General features: G+C 39.2%; 1 protein-coding gene across 1 annotated transcript in view; it reads left to right on the top strand.

Moving 5' to 3' along the window:
- The window catches only part of DENND3 (DENN domain containing 3), a gene marked incomplete at both ends in the record, with an annotated part of 37,449 nt that extends 12,402 nt beyond the window's left edge, over nt 1-25,047 (top strand). The window contains 19 exons of the mRNA XM_079533236.1: nt 333-444; nt 1,997-2,116; nt 2,634-2,852; nt 4,207-4,328; nt 4,511-4,666; nt 7,855-7,951; nt 11,138-11,241; nt 11,563-11,744; nt 12,373-12,894; nt 13,965-14,227; nt 15,260-15,430; nt 16,410-16,539; nt 16,933-17,040; nt 18,569-18,708; nt 19,884-20,044; nt 21,439-21,572; nt 22,593-22,708; nt 22,838-22,975; nt 24,847-25,047. Coding sequence (XP_079389362.1) covers nt 333-444; nt 1,997-2,116; nt 2,634-2,852; nt 4,207-4,328; nt 4,511-4,666; nt 7,855-7,951; nt 11,138-11,241; nt 11,563-11,744; nt 12,373-12,894; nt 13,965-14,227; nt 15,260-15,430; nt 16,410-16,539; nt 16,933-17,040; nt 18,569-18,708; nt 19,884-20,044; nt 21,439-21,572; nt 22,593-22,708; nt 22,838-22,975; nt 24,847-25,047 — 3,196 coding nt within the window. The remainder of the gene's footprint in view (nt 1-332; nt 445-1,996; nt 2,117-2,633; nt 2,853-4,206; nt 4,329-4,510; nt 4,667-7,854; nt 7,952-11,137; nt 11,242-11,562; nt 11,745-12,372; nt 12,895-13,964; nt 14,228-15,259; nt 15,431-16,409; nt 16,540-16,932; nt 17,041-18,568; nt 18,709-19,883; nt 20,045-21,438; nt 21,573-22,592; nt 22,709-22,837; nt 22,976-24,846) is intronic.
- Between the last annotated feature and the right edge of the window lie 845 nt (nt 25,048-25,892).

The following is a 25,892-nucleotide window of genomic DNA, read 5'->3' as shown; positions in this document are numbered from 1 at the left end:
AGCAGTCTGTATAGGCCACTTAGTATAGCTATATCTCACCTCTAGGTTTCTTCTGCCATGCTGAGACAAAATGTGTTAGCTCTGGTATATGATGTAGCATTATTTTATGAAAGAAAACAAAAAGCCCCACGAACAAAAAAACTGCTTCTGTTGTACGTCATCATAAAAAATGACTGGAACTATTGAATATGTGGTAAATTAGAAACAAATAATTTGGTATAATAACTTCATTGCTGCTAATAATGTTTTTTAGTTTTAGGTTACCAGCAGAAAAGTTTCTTTCCTGTTTGTGTGTTATTCTTCAAAAATAATTGTCTATCATTTCATTCCAGCTTATTAGTGCAACTGCGATCTTTCAAGGGCTTAGATGTTGATGATCACATAAAAGAGTTTGCAGCAAAATTATTTTTGATACCCAGCCCGCCACCAGGACCACTGCACTTGGTAATTACTGATGCTGAATTTCATCATTATTTTAACATGGCATGTTATAAAGCTCTAGGATGTTGCTCTTGTATAAATTGGAGAAAGTTCTTTAGTATCAAATCAGAGATTTCACCTGCTGGTGTATAATTGATGTCAATACCCATGCTCTGAAATTAAGGCTATGTATTATAAGTACAAGAAATCGTGTGACCAGGGTGCAGGCTGGAGCACTGGCATGCTTGTTAGTCGTACTGTTTAACTTTTAATACTTTGCATGGAAAGATTAGGTTCATCTCAGATAGTTACTGTATGAGATGATGCCATGGGTACATCTGGGCACAGCATAATCCAACTTCTGGTTTGCTGAGAGTCAGCCCATATAATCTCTACTAAAAGCAGCTGGAAGCTCCAGTCTGCACCTGCTCTATACGAAAGGAAGTTTACCTTTCACTTCTACAATATGCCACTGCCATCTCACTAAATACACATGCCTGAACACAAGTAAATTATGTAGCTGTGTCATTTGGCCAAAGTGTGAGAGTTCCCTGTCTTGGGCCTGATGCGTATGTCATCATGGCTGTCATCTTGATTGTGTGTTGGATTGATGTGCAGCTATGTGACTAAGAAGTAATGCAGCCCCTGTGGAAAAAAAATGAGAGTAAAGAAGTAAGTTGCTAGGACAACACATATGGTTCTGGACTTGTTTTTATCTTGTCTGAGTGGCTCTGGGGAAGCAGAGCAGTATATAGTGAATTAAATGTTATGGGTAGGGTGGATTTGCTGCTGCGTGGAAAAGACCTAGCTGAGAAGAGAAACTCACATAAATGTTTGTATTCTGTGTGGAAGCTAAGATGCCTGGGTTGTATCTCTTTACAACCCTTTGAGTCAAGCTGGATGTCAGCTGAGTTGATGGTTTCAGCATGTTACCTTTCACAGAGCTGAAATAGTTCCAAGGAGGCAGTGCTTCAGCTGTATGCTTCTCCTTAGCTGATTTCCTTGACCCAGGGATGAGGGGATAAAGCAGAAACAGATAGCATAGCTGAAAGTTTGGCTAAACCATCTGCTGAGAGATGCAGCACATACAGTATTCACCCCCCTGACATTTGAACAGGAATATCTGAAACATGGAAAGGTGTTGTTTGGTTCTGTTTGTTTTGTCATCTGCATTTCAGTTCATGCTCAGTACTTTTGTTCATACTTTTCCTATTTCCTATATGAATTTTATCTATGATTGGGAAATCTGAAGTTTTTCTACAAATATAAATTGCATTATTTTATTGAAATTAGAGCAAATAAGGTTTTAAAAGTCTGTTAAAATAATTCTTTTCAAGTTTTATTGGCTGAAGATCGTACAATTATGACAGAAGAGAAAGTTCATTTTAGTCTTTCAAACTAGATACTATGCCCTTTCATGTTTCCCATTATTTCTATTTCCATTTTCTTCAGTATGTGAATACCTGTTGTCTTGCAGTCAGTTGATTTTAACATTGTGTAATTGGAAATAAAGTTCTGACTTAAATGTGGTATGGAAACACTTTCACTAAGAAATAGAAAACATCTGTTTCAACAGGTATTTAATATGAAACCACTTCAAATAATTATTCCTTCACGAGAGGATCCAGACAGTCCAGTTATTGACTTGGATCTTCATCTTCCATTGCTGTGCTTCAAGCCAGAGCAGGTGCTGCAGGTAAAATGATTAAATGTTATTAAATGGGGAGGTTGGTGGCCCTGCATGTGGCAGAGAGGTTGGAGATTCATGATCCTTGAGGTCCCTTCCAACTCCGGCCATTCTGTGATTCTGTGGTTCTGTGATAAACCCAGTCAACTTTCAAATGTATTTGAGATTGGCTGTAGTGGGAATTTGTGGTTTTAAAAGGAAACAAGATGTTTTAATTACCCAAAAGAATATTACAAACCCAAGAATTCAGGTATGCTGTTCTTGAGCATGGGGCTTGTTTTACCTTTGTGAGATAACCCACGTGTTTCAGCTGAGCCTTATCTTCACTGACACTGGTGGCACAACTCTTGCTGACATCCACTGTCACTGTTTTTGTCTGTTCTTGGTATCAATCCCTAAGTGTACGTTATTTCAATTTAAAAAGATCTAAGGTAACTACTGAGGCTGTTTTGGAAGCAGATGAAGTATTTGTGTATGTATTGTATTTTCTGAGTATAACGAACATTTAGCTTCTTGTTGTTTTCAGATTATTACCTGTATTTTGACTGAGCGGAAAATGGTGTTCTTCTCTTCTGACTGGGCCCTGCTGACACTTGTGGCTGAGTGCTTTATGTTATACCTTCATCCCCTTCAGTGGCAACACACCTTTGTGCCTCTTCTGTCTCGTCATATGCTGGATTTTGTAATGGCTCCAACATCTTTTCTTATGGGATGTCATGCTGATCATTTTGAAGTAGTTAGCACAGTACGTTTTTTGACTGATACCATTGATACCATTCTTGCTGTTCAGTTTCCATGCATTTATTTCCTTGCTTCTTTCAGATGCAGCTTGGAACATTTTTTAATTAGATATGTAAGAAATGAAGAAACTGAAAGTAATGAAGCCATGGAAACAACTCCTCCTTATACCCCTTATCTTTCATTTATTTGAAGAATAAAAAACGTGACTTCTGGGAGTTCTGTTTTCAATTCAGGAAAAATTCCACCTATGTGTTGTGTATAAGTAGTCTCCCTTCAGATCAGTGAGATCTTTTTTTTTTTTTTTTTTGCTTAAAGATTTGTGTGGGATGAATTAGATGCCTTTTCCAGGTTAAGAGGTGAGCATGCACTTGAAAATGCTCTAGTAGTGCTGCTGTTCCTTATGATGGAGTTGAGTAATTAATAATAAAAAAAAAGCAATATAAGGAATACAATTTCTCGCTTATTCTGAAGATTTGTTTTTGTCCTCATCTTTCAGGCTCTTATTTAAGTAAGTTTCTTTGAGTGGGTAATAACAATCTTGGTTGCCCCAAAAGGTTTAAGAAAGACTCAGCATCGTAGTGCTGCACTAATGAGAATATTCTTTTTTGAGAGTGTTGCATCTGTTTTGAATACTCACAGAAGACCTAACATGGAAAAATTTGTGAAAGTTTATATTGTATTAATCCATCTGGTTATAAGCCAAATGTAACCTTATGTCTAGTTAAGTCCAATTTAAATCTAAGTATTAGACCTTTTTAATAACAATTCATTTTCACTGATAAGATGATCTCACTGTCAGAAATATCTTCAGATTAGAGAGCACACTTTGATATCATTTGAAAGATTTTTGCGTGCTTATAGATGCTGTATTACAGTCAGGTCTTTAAGACTGTTAAAATTGCAAACTAATGGATCTGCCTGGACTTACAACTCCATATAACTTCTTGTGCATTAGCACGTGTTTCAGTGTTTGAGGCTCTTCTGACACACCACATGGTAAATACAGGAATAAATGCTGAACATATAAAGCTTTTGTAGAACTTCTTTCCATATGTAGGTGTGGTTTTGTACATATCTTTGCGTGTGTACTTTTTCAAGGTGTGGCTTTAACACTCAGTATTAATTTAATGCTACATAAAGAGCATACTAGTTACCAAATGTTTGTGAACTAAGATTAATGTCTGCAGAATTAATGATACGTATCTTGTAAGCTTAGATATACATGTGGTCTTCTAGTTTGGGGAAAAAAAGTAATCCTTTTCTGATTTATCTTCTGGCTGAAATAATTCATTGCCTGAGTTAGATTAAGGAGAAATAGCAACATGTTTTCCATAATTTTACTTTTTGTTTCTTAAAAGGAAGCTGAAGATTTAATTCTAATTAATATCGATGACGGGAATATTTCACATTCAAAAATGGTTGAAGAGGAACCTGAAATTCCAGATGTTCCAGCACAAGCAGCAGAAACTTTCAAAAAGAGGTGAAAAGATGTGTTGAAGCTGTTGTTTATCATAGGGCATAGATAGAGGGTCCAACATGATTTGAGAAATTAAAAAATAAATTGTTTTGTATTATGTAATATTAAGTCTAAGTGACTTTTTCCCTAACAAATATCAAGATGTGGTGTTTGGATGCACCTTGATACTTTTCTTCTCTCTGTAGAGCGGAGAGTCTTCAACTGCATTATGATTTAGAGCTGTGTCATCTCCGTGCCACCACAGACCTTGGTGAACTTCAGATGCGCAGAAGGGCTTGGCAGCAGAAACTGAACACAGAAGTTCAGCAAATGACTTTGCAGTTAATTGTTAATATCTTCAGGTCAGTGGATATCGTATTTTTATTATGAGAGCATATGGTTGCAGTTGAGATGCTTCCCCTGTCATTGAGAATGCTCTTAATTTGTCTTACTTCCTAGGTGTTCTGTATATCTCTGATGTTTTGTGAGGAAATATGAGAAGGTGGTCCTGCTTAGAATATGAATAATAAATGTGTTCTGGTACATACAGTGCCTCCTCTAGGTGGCTCTGCCTCAGTAGAGGAGTTGAACAAGATGAACTCTAGAAGTCTATTCCAGCCTCTATGTTTTTGATATGCGTGGCTAGGAAATCTTGCATAAAGCTGTTCTAATTCCTGAATTTGCATGTCTCTTAGGCAAAGATTTCATAAAGAGGAGTGCAGCTCTCATAATTAAGAACAGATTAAGGCCCAGGGATATTAATTTGTAAATGAATACCATATTGGTCAGTCATGCTACAGAAAAATGAATCATAGGATCTTTTGAGTTGGAAGGTACTCTTGAAGGTCATCTAGTCCAACTCTCCAGCAGTGAACTGGGACATCTATATCAGGATGCTCAGAGCCTTATCCAGCCTGACCTTGAATGCCTCCAAAGATGGGGGACTTCTCTAGGCAACCTTTTCCAATGCTTCACCACCCTTACTATAAAGTACTTTTTCCTTATGTTCAATCTAAATCTCCCCTCCTTTAATTTAAAACTGTCTCCCCTTGTCCAATCACAGCAGGCCCTGCAAAAGAGTCTGTCCTCTTCCTTCTTATAGCCCCCCACTTTAAATACTGAAAGGCCATTCTCAGGTCTCCCTGCAGCCTTCTCCAGGCTAAATAGCCCCAGCTCTCTCAGCCTGTCCTCTTAGGGCAGGTGTTCCATCCCTTGAATCACTTTTAGTGGCCTTCCTCTGGATGTACTTTAACAAGTCCAGGTCTCTTCTGTGTTGAGGACTCCACACCTGAACACACTCCATATGAGATCACACCATTGCGAAGTAGAGGGGCAGGATCACCTCCCTCACCCTGCTGGCCACACTTTTTCCAATGCAGCCCAGGATATGATTGACTTTCTGGACTGTGAGGGCACGTTGCTGGCTCGTGTTCTGCTTCCCATCCACCAGCACCTTCAGGTCCTTTTTGGCAGGGCTGTGCTCCATACTTCCATATCGTGCTGCTTGTACTGATAGTGAGGGTTGCTGTGACCCAGATGCAAGCCCTTGTACTTTGTTGAATCTAGTGATGTTTTCTTGGGCCCACTACTTGAATCTGTAGTTCTTTCTGGGTGGCATCCTGTCCCTTGAGCGTGTCAGCTGCACTATGCAGCTTGGTGTCATCCACAAACTTGCTGAGGATGTGAATTCAAACTGAGACAGTAGAAGAGCTAGAAACAGATTTGGGAGCTGAAGGACTCCTGAACTGGCTAGATGGAAAAAATGCTGAGAAGGTTTGAGACATTCAGAGATAGCAACCGTGTGAGTGAGAGTAAGGGAAGGAGAAGAGCTGTTGAAACTCAAGTGCAGTATTGGCACAATAGTTTTGTGGTGGTATTTTAATAATGATGTAGAGTAGGGTTTTGATTTTTTCCTCTAACAAAGAGGTCTAGTTATATTACTATTCCTTGTTCTTAAGCTCATCTAATGTATGCATACACATCTTACCAGGGTACCCATTGTCAATCCTGCTATTATTTTCTTGTCTTTGGGGCAGTTGTGGTGGTATGGTAGGTCATTTCTAAAAACATGCAGAAAATTGCTGGTTGATGTGCCTAAGCTTGATTTCTTTTGCATAGATGGTAACATACTCAAGCATGAGAACAAAACTGCTTGCCTGGCATTTCTGAAAAATCTTACTGCAGATAACTGCCTCCATCTGTTTCTCACTGCCTCATGTTGGAGATGAAGTTCCTGATGGCTCAGCTACTGCACTGCTCGCATGAATGCTCTCTTAATGCTTTCACTAAGGAGATACAGTGCAAATACCAGGTCTTTGTTAACCTGCTTGCATTTGTTGGATCGGCTTAGGGAGCATTCATACAAACAGCTGGGCCTCCCACAAGGACAGTAGCTGCTGATTGTGAAGGAAACAGCAGGCTACAGATAGCACAGCTGGGTCTGGAGAATAAAATGTGTTTACAGCCTAATGTGTCACGGCTATGGGGTTTGGTGGATTTCAGCATAACTGGCACACTTTTGGCTACAAAAAATGAACAGATACTTTGCTATTTGATATAATAACATTTTTGTAAAGGAATTGATTCCTTTCTTGCTTTCTTTCTCCTTTCCTTCAAACTTTCTCTTTGTTCTTTTTTTTTTTTTCCAGCATTGTTTCTTCTATCTTCTAAAACTATGTATCTGCCACCGCCCAGGAGTGAAGGAAAGTAAATCTCTGATGCTATTCTGCTGCCAGTTGCTACTGTCTTCAGTGAAGCACTGTAGTATTTTCGTGTGCATGGAAGTTTTGTGTTTGAAGAAAACAATGATAAATTATATATAATTGTATAGAAATATGTACTTGTGATAACCACCATTGACCTGAACCCATATGGCTCGATAAGCTGTTTATAGGCTTACATCACTGATCTGTGAAAGATGTGTGACACAGCAGTCTAGTTTTCCAGGGATGGCACAGGGCCTCTGTCTGCTGTGATCGTGCATATACTAAGAATCGCATCTGTTTTTTCGTAAAGCTTCCTGTTTTATTTCAATAACTCTGTTTCTTTAAACATCACACAATCGTCAGTTATTGCTGGCTCGAGGATCAGAGTTTTAGAGTGCAGGAAGAAGTTATCTGTTATCTCGTGCACCTTAGAGATGCAGTGCAGTGGGACAACGTGAGGCCAGGTCACGTATTTCAGATTGTCCCTGTGAATGCTTGCCATCATGCTTAAAATGGTTTGTCTGTGATTCAGTACATTAATACTGTTTCAGGACCTGAGACAGGTTATGACTTAAATATAAAGATTCCTCTCCATGTGTTGTTGAAATTGATCCCCCTTAAGTGAATTTGCTGATTGGAAATGGCAGTCACAGCAGGTAGCCTGTCTTCCTGTAAGAGTCTGTGTTCTTTTCCTCTGTTTCAGAAACTCAGACTTGCTCATTAAAACTCAGTTTGCCTTCTGATACTGCAACACATTGCTAGTAGTGCTAGTGGGCTGCTGCAAAACTTACAACTTAGTCACAAATCTCCAGTCGTATTTATCTTTTTATTTATTTTATCCCCAGGGAGGTAAAAGACCACCTAAATTATGAACACAGAGTGTTTAACAGTGAAGAATTTCTGAAAACAAGGGCAATAGGAGACCAGCCATTTTATGGAAAAGTAAGTTCAGTATTAAATATGTTGTAATTCTGTTATTAATCTGTACTTGAGAATTAATGTCAGAAATTAGTGAAATGGTCGTGGTTTGGTTTGTGTAGTGTTATTGACCCACTGGATGTCACACTTATTTACTATAAACAGCATTTTTGGAGAGCAAGATATGTAGTTTCAGAGCAAATTACAGAAGCATGGCAGAAGAATGAGCGACTCAAGTCGGAGTACCTGCTTTATCTAAATCCTGAGCACCATGGCAAGCAGTTGATGATGCCTGTTTGGCTCCAGGCCATGAACCCATTTCCCACAATGCACGGCAGTGAAAGCATGCTGTGGACACTGAGTGCCACTTTGCTCATGTTGGGTTATAGGATGTGTACGATGTCAGATGACCTGTGTCCTTGCAGCCTGTGGCATTCTGATGCATGTGGGGTCTGAGTTGAGACAGCTGACGTGATTTACCGGGTATTCTGACTGTGGCTTACTTTTATGAAGCCCATGAAATAAGACATGAACAGTGCATGGCCTTGTGCCAGGCTCATAGGCTACAGCCCCTCGGGCCTAAAATCCCCAAGTAGTTTTTCCTAGCCCGCCTGCTAACACACAATATTAGTACATATTGGAATATAAAACCCTCCAGCTGTGTGGATTTTGTCTGTAGAAGTTCTTTTCATTACTGCCATCATTGCCTTGATCCTGCTGTTAGAGTAAGCTTGATTTAGGCCCTCTGAAGTTCCCAAGTTTAGTTTTTGTCAGTATGTGTGATGAGACAGATGTCTATGAAGAATACAGATGCGTTTTCCTTTGGAGCACTGTTGCAGGAGTATGCTTTTAAAATAATGGCTTAATGTATCTGAAGGAAATGGAATGGGTATGATTTCCTTGTTAAAGAGAGAGTGGCTTGATCACAGGACTGTGAGATGTAGAGCAGTTCTCAGTACCTTTGGTGGAAGACTCACTGATCATCAAAGGCTGGAGATCCTTTGGGTGAGGAGAGGAAGTAATGAGGAGGGAAGTGAGAACAGAAAAAAGAGAGGATAAGGGAGAAAGAGGCTGAGAATAGATAGATTTGTGCTGGAGTTTCTCGCACTGCTGGAGTACTTAGCTTGGAAGCTAAGTTGAGATTTTCATCCTTGCAATTGAGACCAGTATTTTTACATTAAACTGTTTGCACAGTTAATTAGTTTAATATTAACCTCCAATTAATTGAACTGTTGCATATCTGAGAAGCAGAATTTACATCTTCTTAAGGTTTGCGTCTAATCATTTACAGTGTTCTAGGAAAATTCTGTTGCAACAAAGCAAGCCAGTATCCCAGGATTTTCAACTCATAATTTTTAAATAGCCGGGTTATTAACCAATCAAAAGCATCTATTAGTTAAGTAAAAAATGATTTCAAGACTTACCTGATCTGTGAGTACCTGATTTATGAAGCGCTGTGTGTTATTCTCCAAATAACAATTAATTAATTTCTCCACAGTTTTTAACAGATACTTAATAAAGTGGGTTCTTATCCCAGCCTACTTTCTTAAAAATTATAAAGTTGTGTGCTTGTCACTTTTTTTGGTGAAACTAAGTTCTTCAGTAAGCTGTGGGTTAAACAGAAATTAAACATAGCATAGTGATAGGCTTGCTTTCAAGTAAATCTCACAAGGTAGCAAAATACAGAGTAATTGCTGTTGGTATCTAATGTTACTGGCAGTGTTAGTGTTATATACTGATAGTGTTATCTCAATTAGTTATCTTTAAAAACCTTTAGAAAGGACACCATTCCTGCAGCATGTCAGTTCATGAGGGCAGCCCTGCAGAGAAGAACCTGGGGGTCCTGGTGGATAAAAAGCTTAACATGAGCCAGCAGTGTGCTCTTGCAGCTCAGAAAGCAAATGGTATCCTGGGCTCCATCAGGAGAGGGGTGGCCAGCAGGGACAGGGAGGTGATTGTTCTTCTCTACTCGGCTCTTGTGAGGCCCCATCTGCAGTACTGTGTCCAGGTCTGGAGCCCCCAGTACAAGAAAGACAGCTGTTGGAGAGGGTCCAGAGGAGAGCCACAAAGATCATCAGGGGACTGGAGCACCTCCCCTATGAAGACAGGCTGAGGGAGCTGGGCTTGTTCAGCTTGGAGAAAAGAAGGCTGCGGAGTGACCTCATTGCAGCCTTTCAGTACCTAAAGGGAGCCTACAAACAGGAGGGGAATCAACTCTTTGAAAGGGTTGATAACTGCAGGACGGGGGAAATGGTTTAAGTTGAGGGAGGGGAGATTTAGGTTGGATGTCAGGGAGAAGTTCTTTACATATTGAGAGTGGTGAGGTGCTGGAACAGGCTGCCCAGAGAGGCTGTGGATGCCCCGTCCCTGGAGGTGTTCAAGGCCAGGTTGGATGGGGCCCTGGGCAGCCTGGTCTGGTATTAAACGGGGAGGTTGGCGGCCCTGCATGTGGCAGGGGGTTGGAGCTTCATGACCCTTGAGGTCCCTTCCAACCCTGGCCATTCTGTGATTCCTGTGCATACAACAGGGAACAAAATATGCCATCTACTGGAGAATATGTAAAGCAGAAATTTGTGAAATAGCATCTATGGAGGCACTAAGGATGCATTGTTAAGGGATGTGTAAGAGATGAAAATGGACAGATAAGTGGCGTCTTGAGTATGGACTGTCTAACTGTTGATATAATGTTTCCATTAATTTCAGCATATCAGTATTAATTACAAATCTTTCTCATCTGCATTTTTAAAACATCATAGCAAAGCATGGATACATAAGCAATAACTTATGAAGTGAAAAAAATAGCAACTGCAGGACTAGCAAGGGTATTTTAGGCAAGCTTTTGGAATATGTCATTAATATAAAGGTTTTTTTTTTTTAAGCTTACATTTAAACGTACAGATGTTTTTCTGTTAGTGCATTAGTGCTATGTTTAAACTTCAGTAGCTAAATCGGCCTCTTTTGCTCAGTATTTCCCATTTTTGTTTTGCTTTCAACTTTTGGAAGGTGGTCTGAGGTTACTGTTTGCCTCTAAGCAAATGTGGAAGGTGACTGAAAGCTGAGTTAGTTCTATTGCTGAAGTCAGGTACTTCTGGTTTTTTGTGATTGCTAAAATGAATGTTTTCAGTGGTATGTCTTGAAAGATGATAAAAATGCTCAAAACATGCTGCTAACTTGTAAATGATCCACAGCTAACCAGTCTGTCTCTCACAGGTTTTAGAGACCTACATGTTTCACTCTTTTCTTAAAGCTCGTTTGAACAGAAAGATGGATGCTTTTGCTCGACTTGAATTGAGCACCCAGTCTGAAGAGGATAGGTAACTTTTTCACCTTGCCTGTTGTGGTTTTGAACTTTATCAGAGATAAATGGTATGAGTGCTGAAAGACCTTTTGACTGTACCGGTATGAGATTAGGTTACCTGTGAATAAGATTGTGACTAATTAATGGGCCAATTTATTAAGCTTACTGTGAAGGAGCGATATGGATGTGTCCAGTCATGGCTGTGAAAACTGTAAATTGACACTATGATTATCGCTTGATTTTTTTTCTTCTTGCTGTTTCATAGTATTAAGTAGTTATTTAGTTTGTGTATATATGCAGAATTTTAAACCTAATTATATAATTTTTTGTTTTTCAGATTCAACTTGATGTTTCGTACTCCGAGAAGACTTACTATGGAGAAAATGGCTTCTAAAAGATTTAATTCACAGAACATCATTAACAGGCGTATGGTAATCAGTATGCCCAATCTGCAAGATATCAAACTACCAGAGAGTCCTGCTAGAAAATCCTCACTTCGAAGAATAGAGACAGACATTGGTGAGTGAAGAATGTGCTGAATGAATGCAGTTTTTTTTTCATTTTGTATGATATCACTGAAAGATTTCCACAAAAACAGTGTCAGATGCTGGAAGGAAATGGTGAGCTGGGTCATTTTCTGCTGGGGCCCCATCTGTGCTTCTCTTTGCACGTTAAATCAGCTTGTATTCTGCATTAAGTTCTGCTGTACCAGAGGATAGGGGCATGATTACTGTCCTTACCGCCCTTATGTCCATTTCTCCACTGCATTTAAATATTTGCTTAGGTTTACTTTTGTGTAACTAAGCAAGGCCTTTCCGAACTGCAGATATAGATTTATTCACATGTGTAATTTTACTTGCGTATTTTAGTGTGTTACATAAAGAGATATATGAATAATGTGAATATATACATCTTTAAAACATGTATTCTCTAGAAAGGAAATTACCAGAATGGGGAATGTTCTGATATTAAGAAGGATGTATATAGATATACATTTGTGTCCTTAGCATAACTTTAACCTTAAGGAATTTTATGCATTTTAATTGAAGAAATTGTCGTGGTGGGATTCTTTTTGTTTGTAGTACTGCTGGTTGCAGAAAAATTCATGCTTTTACTAATTCCTGTACCACCTTTTTTTCACTTCTAGCTGTGAGAAAGCCCTCCAAACCAGTTAGTACATTCAAAATCCCAGAAATTCACTTTCCTCTGATGAGCCACTGTGTTCACTCCTACTATACAGAATTCTTCAACCATCTCAGCAGAGCTATAAATACCTTACCACCTGATAACTCAGCATTGCTGGCAAGGTACTTCTACCTCCGGGGACTTATTAGCTTGATGCAAGGGAAACTACTAAATGCACTTTCTGACTTTCAGAACCTAGATAAAACAGACTTAAGAATTTTCCCTACTGAACTTGTAAGAAAAATTGTGGAAACCTTGCCTCCTTCTGAGCGTTTTCAAGCTGACCGCAAGCCTGAGCTAAAGAGGCTGATAAGCCTAGTGATGGAACAACAAAGGGAAATGACAAAAACAGATGACCACGTGAAACACTTTGAATTGCCAAAAACACACATGCAGCTGGATGATTTTGTGAAGCGAATCCAGGAGTCTGGGATTGTCAGAGACACAGACACCATACATCGGCTGTTTGATGCCTTAACCGTAGGTGGGTAGAGGGTACATTTTTACTGATCATCTACACTGACACAGTGACAATTTAAAGCTGGTTTTGTTTTTGGGAGCTAGGATAAAAGAAGATGTGTCTCCAGTTGTTTCTCTTCTTAATAGTCAACTCAGTATTGGAGCTTTCATTTAATTGAAGTAAGTGTGGAGAGTAGATGGATGTAGACAGGATGTACACGTGTACGTCTGCACATGTATGCACAGGTACATGGATATATCTGTGTCCACAGTAAGAGATGAAGAGTCCTCTCACATATTTAAGCATACAACTTAAAATTTTTCAGATTGAATTCATGGGCTGGTTTTTATTCATTTTGTGTTTTAATGGTGTACAGTTCTGCTTTGGCTAAGATGAGTCAAGTGACTATAAGCCTGTCCTAATTGCTAATGGGTAATGTCTTATAAAACCAGTAAGTAATCTGGCGAGGTGGCAGACCTTTGAAAAGAACTAGCAAAATACAGAGTTTGAGTGGCTACAGTTAGATTCCTCTTGAATCATTATCATAGCAAATGGAGAGCTTATGTTTGAGAAAACTTTTTTCTCTTGTGAATGAGATCTGAATGTTGTGATAGATTTCTGAAAACATACATTAAGATTGCTTTTATAGAATACTATTCAATTCTATTTCTATACCTTCTTACTGCAGTCATTGTTATATTTTGTGGCCACAGAGATTAAACGTCAGTTAAAAATGCAAATTTTTTAATGCCAAAAGTAGCATACATCTCACAAGAACTCGATATTCTGCTGTCCAAGCTCACTTGAATTCTTTTTAATTTTAATTAAGTACTTGGAATAACTGTTGCTGAAGTCTTTAAATTAATTAATTAACTGGCTTTTATCCTGGCTTGGTACATATGTTGTATATTTGCATTCTGTGGAACCAAGAACTGAAATGCCATTGTGAGAAGTATTCAGTTCAGTAGTGCTTACCCAGTTCTGCTTATTTTACTGTTAGAAATGCAATCTGGAAGCCAATATCTTTTAAAACTATCTTTCTATTTAAATCTATATAATAATTTCTCATAGTAAACAGGTTTTAAAATTTTTAGGGCAGCAGAAACAAATTGATCCTGAAACATTCCGAGATTTCTACAACTACTGGAAAGAAACTGAAGCAGAAGCTCAAGAGGTGAATCTGCCACCAGCAGTAATAGAGCATCTGGATAAGAATGAATGTGTCTACAAGTTATCCTGCTCAGTTAAAACTAACTATGGTGTAGGAAAAATAGCACTGACCCAAAAGCGTTTATTCCTTCTGACTGAAGGAGGACGTCCTGGCTATGTCCATATTGCTGCTTTCAGGGATATAGAGGTGAGCATTGAGTCATTTTCTTGAATAATTCCACTTTGAGGGTGACAGAGCCCTGCAATAAGCTGCTCGGAGAGGTTATGAAGCCTCCTTCTCTGGAGGTTTGCAGAACTGACCTGGACACTTTCCTGTGCAATTTGCTCTTGGGAACTTGCTTTAGCAGCAGGAGAGGGTTGGAGTAGATTGTCTCCAGTGGTCCCTTCCAACCCCTGCAGTTCTGTGGATGACAAGCAATGTTCCATTCTGCTGAAAGACCTACCTCAGACTGTCTCAGTAAGAGCTGTAATGAATAGCTCTGAAATCAGAAACTCACAAAGGATAAGAGGTCTTGAAGAGGTGGATGTGTGCTAGGTGCTGGGATAGTGTGGTTTAAAAATCTGGAGTCCTTAACATCTAGATCACAGAATGGCCCGGGTTGGAAGGGACCTCAAGGATCATGAAGCTCCAATCCCCTACCACATTTAATGTGGTCACCAACCTCCACATTTAATACCAGACCAGGCTGCCCAGGGCCCATCCAAGCTGTCATTGAACACCTCCAGGGATGGGGCATCCACAGCCTCTCTGGGCAGCCTGTTCCAGCACCTCACCACTCTCTCTGTGAAGATCTTCCCCCTGACATTCTACCTAAATCTTCTCTCCTTCATTTCCTTTGTCCTGCTGTTATCTATCCTTTCAAAGAATTGACTCTCCTCCTGTTAGTAGGCTCCCTTTAGATATTGAAAGGCTGTAATTTAGATTTACAGGACACAAGGCTTGGTACACAGAGCCAGAGGAATATAATAACATGAATGTAAATGTACATTTTTGACTACAGTGTCAGAGCACCAATCTGTATCCACTCTGTAGTGAAGCCTGGGTGATACTGTTAGCAATGATCATTTTCACAAAACCTGTTAACAGACCGTTTCTGTTTAGTATGTGTATGAACAACTGAAATATTAATTGTAGTTAGATAAAGGTTATCCTGTAGGATTAATACTGCATCTTAGTTGTGACTGCATGGTACACCTTCCTTGCTTTTCTTGTTTCCAGGATGTTAAGAACACAACTGTAGCTTTCCTTCTTTTGAGAATACCTACTCTGAGGATTGAAACGATATATAAAAAACAAGTATTTGAAGCTAACCTGAAAACTGAGTGTGATCTCTGGTACCTGATAGTGAAAGAAATGTGGGCTGGAAAGAAAATGGCAGATGATCACAAGGTATAAAAATGGGCACAGCCAACTAAATAATGTGAAATATGTGCTTTCTGTTTCTGTTCTAAATAATTTCTGAATCAGTCTTGGAATTTCTTGGTTTTAGCATGTGATATCTAAGTAATAAGATGTTGTTTCTGATGTTGCTTCTAAATATAATACATCCAGAATACTAGCAAAATAGTACACTTAAATATGTACAATTAAATACTGCATTTAAAAATAAGGAATTTTTTTTTCTCCGTTAATTTGGACCTTTCTGTTTAGTTACCAGTTTTGTGAATTACACTGGTAGCTTAAGCTTACGAAATGAGAGCAGTGATCCTAAAAGAAGCTTACCATGCCTTACTTCCCTTACACAAAGTGTAATGTTTAGAGGGATTATTTTTTTTTTCTTTGCCGTGCTGGAATCTTGGTAGCTGTAGATCCTGTGAATAAATAGAGCAAGATGTGTCTTCTGCCACAAAACCTTTGAGGAAGAAGAAGGATCATATGAGAATGGTTCCCAGCCAAAAGATTAAATTCATCATGAGTAATGAATTTAATAGTGAAAAGGCATTTTGGTGATTTTTTTTTAGGAAGGATTTGGGTAGTATTAGATGAGGTCAAGAAAAGTGTGCTTCTCTACTATGCAGACAGGTCCAGGATGGAAATTGGTGTCTGTCCTGTGTGTGCTGTCTGTCTTCCATCAGTGCAGTTCATACAGTTTCAGTTGTGCATTCTGAATCAAAATTGTGCCAGATCCGAAGTACCTCTTTCAGTGCAATGAATTAACTGTAGCTCTTGGTTCTTTGCTTTATGCCCTTGCTTTGGGGTGAAATCTCATGTGATAGTGAGGTTTGCTTGCAGGTAGCATGGGTTATGCTCCAGAAAAGCAGCTGGCTAGTGCTTGTGCTTAAGCTTGACTTGCATTGTGATGGTTGAATATGGAGACATGCAAGAATGATGAGTAGTGGGTAAACTACAGTAAGACTTTTTTCTTTAGGATCCTCAGTATATTCAGCAAGCACTGACAAACGTTCTTCTGATGGATGCAGTCGTTGGTGCGCTGCAGTCCTCCAAAGCCATATATGCAGCCTCTAAACTGTCTTATTTTGACAGGATGAAGAATGAAGGTCAGTCATGTAACAGTGCTATGAAGCCTGCTGGTATCTCATCATCTGTTTCAGCCTTTTCTGTTTACAGTTTGTTTTTCAAACTGGTTATCTGTAGAGATATAAGATGATGATAGCCTTGTTGCTCTTTGGTTGCCATTCTTTATTAAATATTTATTTTTGTTTAGTTAGAAACTATACTGATATCAATATACTGTGTTGGGTGGGTTTTTCTTGTGTTTGTTTTTTGGATAAATGCATGTGCTTCCTTTATTAAAGTACTGGGCTTTCACAGTCAGCTAAAGTTAGAAGGAAAAATGGGAATAAGTGGTACATAATTATTCTTTCATGAGGATTATAGATCTGCTTCAGGCTCAACTATGCACTTCATGACCTTTTAAAAATCTGTTTTAGTGCCTATGATGATCCCCAAAACAACCTCAGAAACATTAAAGCATAAGATCAACCCATCAGCTGGTGAGACATTTCCACAGGCAATAGATGTCTTGCTTTATACTCCAGGTAAGGTGATGTATTTCTTTATAGTAGCCTCAATTAACCTATAAAATGTTATCTCCTAGCACCTGGTATTATGACTGTCTGATTTTGTTCACATTCTGACAGGCCTTGGTTGTGTATAGAATACTAAAACAGAAAATTACTGAAAAAGAATAGTGATATATTAAGGTAGCTTTCACAGTCTTAATTTGCCATCCTATGTGTGTATGTGTTTTAATTGTCTTCAATTATATGTTAATGTGTCAGTTTGCCATTAAGTTTTCTACCTTGCTTATTGAGCAGGGTGGAAAAATGATGTTCCAGCACTGACCAGTGTTCACTGCTCATTTTCATAGTCACTACTCATTTTCAGTAGTCATATAGGAGTGTTTAGTTGAACCACAGTGCAGAAATCCCAGCCAGATCTATATTCCTGTGACTCTCACTGTATATGATCTGATATCTAATTCATCCCATGTGATTTAAGTCCATGCCTGAAGAATGCATTATTATTTTCTCTGTGATCTTCTGTGTGATATTTGGCACACTTATATCTCGCTAATTAAAAATGCACTGGAAAAAAAGTCAGGGGCAAAAGCTTCATCTCATTTTAGCTGCTTAATTTGGATAGTCTTGGATTTTTCAGAGCAGTCATATGTGCACTTAATGAGATTTCAGCCCGAACATAAACTAAGGTTTTCACCTCAGGTTTCACACCTGGAAGTGAGGAGCGTGCTGTTAGTGTGTACTTGTGAGAAATGACTTGCATAGGGATTGTGATTCAGAGGCACTAAGAACTCACTGGATTTTAGTGTATGTCTTGCTCAAAACGTGCATTTGGCCAAAAGGCAAAGAAGAAATCCTAGAAATAAATATCCTTTGTTACATGATCCTGATCTATTTCAAGAGTAAATGGTCTGTGAGGGAACAAATACATGATCATACTTAAAACAACAACAAGGAATAAAAAAAAAAAAAAGCACTTTTATCTGGGGCTGTTCACAGTAGTTATGAATCTGAGTTGAGAGGTGTTAATTCTGAGTTAATTTCATAACTTTACTCATCTCCTGACTTAAGTTCACGTGTAATTGCTGAGACAAAAGCACAAAGTGAATTCCACAGTTCAGAAAGTTGGATGGAGAATCTGTGTGTGGTGGTGGTGGAGGGTTTGGTTGTGCTTTTCTTTCTTTGAATGGAGCTTGCTTTCTTCTAAATGAAACAGTCATGTGGCAGATGGAATGAATGGAGTCACTAGATTTATTTCATAGGGCTTATAAGCCTCCCTGCAATTCCAGTTATCTAAACATTTAATTTGTCAGTGAAAAAGATCATCTCTGCTCTGAATAACATTGAAGTGTGAGGTTAAACCATCAGGTGAAATCACCAATTAGATAAGGAGCACAAATTCAGTGTGAACTGTGTCATTTGTTAACTGGTGATGTAAGTTCCAGAACACAGAAGCATTTCATTGCTCTGCCTCTAATAATGTTTTTTCCATGTGTCTCTGGAAGTGTTTTATTTTCTTCTCTCATCTTCTCTGCTTTGTTTCTAGGGCATCTTGACATTTCAGAAAGACCTGACAATGCTCATCCAAAACTGTGGTGTGCTTTAAACGAAGGGAAAGTTGTGGTCTTTGATGCATCTACCTGGACTATTCAGCAGCACTGTTTCAGAATGGGCCGCTGTAAATTGGTAAGACTAACACTCATACCATGACTGATGATTTAGCTTGTTTTTTCTGTTGCTGATAGCCTAATTAACACTGGGCCACACAGTCATCCCTTAGAAGTTGAAGGATATTTGAGTTATGCTGCAGTTAACTTGGAGAAATGGAAGATTGGGAGAAAAAGGTTTTGTAACAAAACAAGTCAACTGGTAGGAAGTGATGGATTGACTGAGGAGATGGCATGCTAGCCTAGTGGGTTCTTGGAGCAGGAAGGCTGGTTGGAAACAGCTGAGTGGAAAGAATCTATATAAAAAGAGAACAGAGATAGCCCTAAGCACAGTTGAAAAGTCATCTGTGCTGAAGAGCTAGAAACTGGAGAAATGTGTAAGGAAACTAGTGGGTGATACAGATAGTTCTAAAAGAAGACTCAGACAACAGATCAAGGAGAGTTACTTGTGGGAATTTGAATTGAAAAACTCAGTGAAAGGGAGGGCTGAAACAGGCTTTGGACCGAGTGAAAAACATACCGAAGAGGGAACATGTAGCAAAGAGCTTCATAGGTGACTTGTGTGGAAGTTGAGAAACATTTCTGTGGATGGATGCGGGGAAAAAAATTGGAAAGGGGGGGGGAGAAAGCTGATGGTAGAGGAAAAATAGAAATCTTGGAGAAGAGCTGGATGCTGACCTGTTCTAAAGAGGAGGAAGAGAAGAAGAGGAAGACTTGTCTTGTGGAACTCAGGAGGGAGAAATTAAGAATTTCTGAATGGGGGAGGGATGTTCCAGGCACAATAAAGGAGAAAGTGGTGTTTTCCTAGGTACCACTTTAAGTAAAGTAGGAAGGGTGTTTATATCAGATGGTGAGTACAGCTTCCAACCCAGAAGACAGAAATACACCAAATTCTGTGGTTTCCCAGTGCCCTCTGTAACTTCTACGTTGTTTAAGCCAGGAAACACAACTTTGAACCAATTACCAAAATACATAATTAATCTTGTTTACTGAAAGTTAAACTCAGCTAAGAGATCTGTCCTTCTGCTCCCTCCAGCTGAGCAAAGGATAAATACTGGAGTGCTGAGTTTTAATCCCTTACTGTAATCACCAGAAAGCTGTGACTTGTAACGTAGCCTTTTTCCTTTATATTAAAAAGTGGGTTTTTTTTGTTTTGTTTTATTTTTAGTATTTAATCCTGTTTTTTCTCCCCAGACTTGTATGGTAATGGTAGAACAGAGTCAAGTATGGATTGGTTCTCAAGACTCCATTATTTATATAATCAACACTCACAGTATGTCTTGTAATAAGCAACTAAATGATCACCATTCTGATATTACAGACATAGTTGTGGAGAAGAAGAATGGAATACCCAGGTATATTTAATTACAATGTTTTCTTCTTAAAAATGCATCTACAACAAAATGTTGAGAGACTGGAAAAGTCACGAGTGTTAAGGAGAATCTTCCTGTGGTTAAATAGAAAGCCATCCTACTACTGTCAGACATCACTATGTCTAGTATTGTAGCTCCCATTATTGTGTATTGCAAACTATTTCCTTCCTAATGAAAAATCATTATGTACTTTGGAACAAAGATGATAAAGGAATATTTTCTTCAGGCGAGATGTAGAGCAGCTGGAAGTTGGTGGCTCTGTACGAATCAGTAGAGATGCAATTTAAAAACTATTTCATTTTTGCTGTGAGCACTTCATCGTTGACCGGATTTTTACAACATGCTTCAGAGTTTATCCTGCATGTTTTTAAAGGAAATAGTACATTCCTCATTTTGTTCAGAGAAAATGCTTTTAATCTTTTGGTAGCATTGGGAAGGGTGTAACTGAAGGCATGAACTAGTTAACTTAGAGTGACAGACCAGAGACAAGCCTCAGTTCTCCTAGTGTTGCAGCAGGCATGACTGGGTTTTGAGGGGGAATTTGCTTAGGTGTCATTAGGGCCTACTGGAAAAGGTACTCTTATCTGAAGAAAACAAATGTCAAAGGTAGGAGGGATTGCATGATTTGTTTTCTCAGGTGCAGTAGCAAAGAAAAAAGATATTGAGATGTTTTGGTCCTGCCTTGAGAGGAAAAGAGAAAATCGAAAAGGCAACAGTGTTCAGGAAAACTATAGGGGATGTTTTTGTTGTGTTTAACTCTTCAACCATGATGTATTCCATGCTCTAGTTCACTTAGAGGCCTGAATTAGCCTGCAGTGCTGCTAGTGAGGTAAGGTCTTGGAGTATAATCTGTGACGAAGAAAAAAGTATCTGTGCCAGAATACATTAATTCTGACAGGAGACAAACAGCTAGAAGGATGGATGCTTGGCTGTAACTCAGAAGTTGCTGTTGGCTGCTTAAATGCACACTGAAATAATGCACACTCAAATAATTAAATTACACTAAAATAATGGAATTGGACACTCCAGAACATGACCTAAACCAGCTGTGATGAGCAAAATAGAACTGTTTAGAACCAGCAGTGTAAAACAAACATAGGTAGGGAAAAAGTATAGGTCCTTCCTCAAGCATTTTGGTGTTCACACAGAATGAGTGTGCTCCCATCCTTTCAAAACTCCAGTCACTGTTTGAAATGGCTGAGTACAGCTGACTGCTTACTGTTAAAATTATAGTATCTGGCCTTGAAGCCTCTTGGGCTTTGGCTTATTGTAAAACTTGTGATTTTGCAAGTCCTTCTGTATGAATTTTGTTCTGAATGTGAATGTATAACATACTGGGTTTTTTTGTTTGTTTTTTTTTTTGTCTGTGTCAACAGTGAAGCATACTCAAGCAGCTTAGATGGAACAGTGATTGCTTGGAACATCAGCACTCTGAAGGTTAACCGTGCTTTTCAGCTGCCCTGCCAAAACCTAACTTCTATTAAACTTCATAATGACCAACTGTGGTGCTGTAAGTTAATTCCTCAAAAATTAAAAAAATAAATAAATAAAAAAGCTGTTTTATTAGTCAGACCAATACATTAAACTCACACTCTGACTTTGTATGCACGATGTTCTACCCTCAGTTCCCACTTAGTGTGTTTAAGTAGCCTTCTGTAAGTGAGGCCTCCAAAAGTCTTACTTAATTAGCTAGCTTGAGTCTCTCCTGAGAATACTGCCTCTGCTACAGGAGGTGGCCTCTGGCTGCACTGTTTGCCTGACCCCTCCTTGCCATACCTGTAGATTGGAATGGAAAGCTTAGAGGAAGTTGTTTTAAAGTCTGAAGGGGTAAACATCTGCAAGTTGCTTTTGGTATTTTGACTTTTTAATTTTGATTGTATGGTATTGATCTCAGTTGGTAATCCTCAAACTGGGCACATTTAGAACTTGTCATCCCTTCTGCAAGAGTCTAGGTGAATAAAGCCAGCATTTATGTTAAACATCTTTTCCCTAGAAGTAATTTAATAAATTACTTGAAGTAATTGCATAAATGGTGGTGTGTTCAAGACTGCACTGATAGTAAGTACTGCCATGCTCAGGAGCCTATATCTAAGCACACCTTAACAGAACAACAGGTGAAACAGAAAGCAGGTGCAGTCTTTGGGAATTTGTGCAGCAAGTAGTAGCAGTGATTTGGTGGGTTAAAGATTAACTTTGTAGCACAAACACTTCATCTCAGTTCTGTAGATTAAAAGAACTGTGTACTAGGGAACCTAACTGTGAGACCTCCTAATGTAAAGGAATCTCTTCTCTCATTATTTTTGGACTTTAACAGGTGTTTGTACTGCAAAAATAGTAACCAGCATTTGAAGAAAACAGAAGTAAGAAATAGATACTATAAAAAACAGGAAGAGCCTCTAAGATGTCACTGTTGATTGAGAAATAAGACAGCTGTTAGGTGCATCCATTTTATTTTGCCAGTTTTGCTCAGGGCTTATGGATGCGAAAGGAGTTGGCACTTCTGCTAATAACCCTTTATCTGATATTGAAGGCACTGGAAGTTGCATATTTGTAATGTCAACTTACGAATTTCGACTACAAATGAAGATTGAACATCACCTGAAGGATGTGTGTTCGTATTTCCTCTGCTTCCAGCTCTTTCCTGAGGTATTACATTTGAACTGCTAATATGGTGTGAAGAAAGCTGTCGCGACACGCCAGCAACTGTGTAGTTACTTATTGCAGTATGCTTGCTGTCAGCAGTGCTAAGGTTAAGCATAACTTTCTGTGCTTCAGAGAAATGAAGTGTGGGCATCTTACTCAGGGAGTAGTGACCTGTATATTTGGAACACCAGAGACTTTGCAAGCACACCTCAAAAAATTCATCTTCAGGATTGCTCTGAGATTACCTGCATGATACAAGTCAAAAATCAGGTGAGAGACGTTTGGACTGATTTTCATTTGTTGTAGAATTCTTTACCAAAGCTTTGTTTGTTTACAGCTCTCACAGGCTTTTATTAGTTAGCTTCCTTACGGACTGTTTGCCAATGTATTAGTTTAAAACATTGATTTTTCTTTCAAATCATAGCCCCCCACAACTGGCTGCTATGACTGTAGCCCAAAATACATATCAGGCCAAAAAAATCTCACAAGTAATTAAAAGCCTGGTGACTTTTATTAGCCATTGACATTTTCAGCTGAAAGAAGCTGAAAGTTTAGGTCCCTTGATATTTAATCTCAGGGCTCCTAAGACTAAACCTTGGAAAAGGTTAATAGCCATGCTGCTTGGCATTTATTGTTTGTCTGTTTTTGTAGATGACCTTTTTCTTGTTTAGTTACTGCATGTCTAACTGAACAGAGACAAAAGGGCCTACGCTTCCTACCTAGCTATCTTGAGTGCCTGTCATTTTTGGCCTCCAGCTGTACCTGCTGTTTCTGGGTAGTATCAGTAGCTGTGCAAATGACTGTAGCTGTGGTATGACATGGGTGTGCTTAGGGTTAACTTACAAGTAAATAGCTAATATAAAGGAGAAATATTTTCATTTTCCCCTCAGGTTTTCCACAAGATGGGAATCCATCTTGTAGAATGACATTTTTTTTTTTCCAGGAAGTGTCTTATGAGATAGGAAAAGGTTTTTGTGTATCCAGCCCTTGGCTAAGTTTGTGAACAGAAATGAAATATAGCTTTAGATACAGCACTCCCCCAAGCAGAGCTGGGTATGTTTAATTCTTATTTTAGGGCTTCCTCCCACTCACACTGCTGCCTGGTGCAATGTATGCTCTGGGTGTGTCATGGATGAGAGAGCATGAGGTTTCCCAGAGCCTTCTCCTCACCTTACACCTTGAATATCACCTTACTACTTTATCACATATTCCTCTTACCCACATGCCTCTGGGAGCCTCGACTCGCCCTGTACAAAACTATCCATGTGAAGACCACAGCTCTATTCTACCAGGCCAGACCAGGTGCCTCTCACTATGCCCTATGTCTTATGGTGGCAGTAGCAATACCATGGAGGGGGAATGCACAAACTAAGCCTTCTTAATTTTTATTTTTATCTTCACTTACGACTGCTGCTCCTTGCCCTTGATAGTTTCAGTTCTTTTTCTCTGAATCTTCTCAATGTCCTTGCAGAGTGTGATTAGAACTAGTCATAGCACTCAGGATATGAGCAGGCTGTGGTTTTTGTACAGTGGTGAAGTGACAGCTTCTGTCTGCACTGTACCTGTGAAACTTAAGGCAAGCTGAGGGCTTTTGGATGGGAACCTGGGCAACCTGGTCCAGTACGAGATCTGGAGATTGATGGCCCTGCCTGTGGCAGAGGAGTTTGGAACTTAATGATCCTTGGGGTCCCTTTCAACCCAAGCCATTCAATGATTCTGTGCTTCTATGGATCAGAATCCTTGTGCTTCTATGGATGATGATCCTTGTGCTCCATGTCTACATGGCTATTATTCCCCTCCTGCTGCCCTGCCAGTCACTGAGGCAGTTTACCTCTTTGCAGGAGCTCTGCTGACTTGTTCCTGGTAGTGTTTCTTCGTGTGCTCGGTGATCTTTTTCTCTGTTACGACCTTCGCTTTTTTTCCAGGAATGGAAATCAGATACAACAGTCTGATTATTTTCTTTTCCCCAGAGATCTCTTCGGAACCTCTTCGTGTGGAGGGGAAGCCATTTACTCCAACAAATGCATATAAAGGAAATTCTTACTCGTTGCCATTTTCCAGCTTAGCAAAGGAAAACCCTATCTCAACTATGTCTTAAAATTTCATGAGTCAAAAAAAATATTGTTTCATTTTTCCTCCAGATGTGGGTTGGCAGCACTGGAACATCACAAGGCAAAATCAAAGGGAAGATCTACGTGATCAGTGCTGAGAAGAAGACTGTGGAGAAAGAGTTGTTTGGTCACGCTGATACAGTAAAGGCTCTTTGCTCTGCAGAGGACAGATACGTCCTCAGTGGTGCTGGAAAGGAAGAAGGGAAAATTGCTATTTGGAAAGTTGAATAGTGAAGCTATTCAAAATATGTCTACCTGTGCTGGAAAAAAGACCTCAGACCTTGGTTACTCTAGCTACTTCTTTTTCAGCCACCTGTCAGTGTTATTTTTGTATTTATTCAGCTATTTTCAGTAGCTGCATTGTTGTTGAAAATCAGCTTTGAAATGATTCTCTCCTTGCACCTTGTACTGCACCTGCACATTTGATAAAGAAATGGAAATGTGAGTAGAGGGATCACTGGCTTAAACTTAATCATATTTTATTGTGAAGGATCTGAGTTGCAGGCCAGGTCTGTTATGCAGGCTACATTAAATTAGCTGAAGCTGCTGAGGATAGGCTCAGTAATTCCACAGGAGCTCTTTCTCAGCAGTGCATATAGTAGCTGGAAATGTTCACTGAAATCAAACAAGGAAACAACAAATCCCAGAATGAAAGCAAAAACAAAACACCCAATGGATTTGTTTGATTCATTGAGTTAATGTAAATGCTGAGTATTTATCTTTCTGAACTATCAGCTAGAATTAGCTGGGAAGACTGTCCATGATCACTGTATGTATATATTTATGGTGCTGTATTATTTAAAAGGTAGATACAGGCAGACTCTTCTTGATAGCACTGGAAACTTCCTGCTGCTAAAACAGGATACTTGCATAGTGTCAGTAACTGTTCTTCTCCTAAAAACAATGCACAGCACTTGGCATTTATGAAACTGACATTATTTTCCCCATCTGAAATACTTTATTTAACTACTGTACGCATTATATTTGCTTTTGGAAGCAACCTTTTAGTAACTGTGCAAAGAATCTCTGCCAGTCCTCCCTTCAGCCAACATTTCTGTAATCAGAGGAACTGCTGA

Source organism: Tetrao urogallus (assembly GCF_951394365.1).
Source record: "Tetrao urogallus genome assembly, chromosome: 3".
Classification (NCBI taxonomy): Eukaryota; Metazoa; Chordata; class Aves; order Galliformes; family Phasianidae; genus Tetrao; species Tetrao urogallus.
This window is presented reverse-complemented; position numbering and strand designations above follow the sequence as displayed.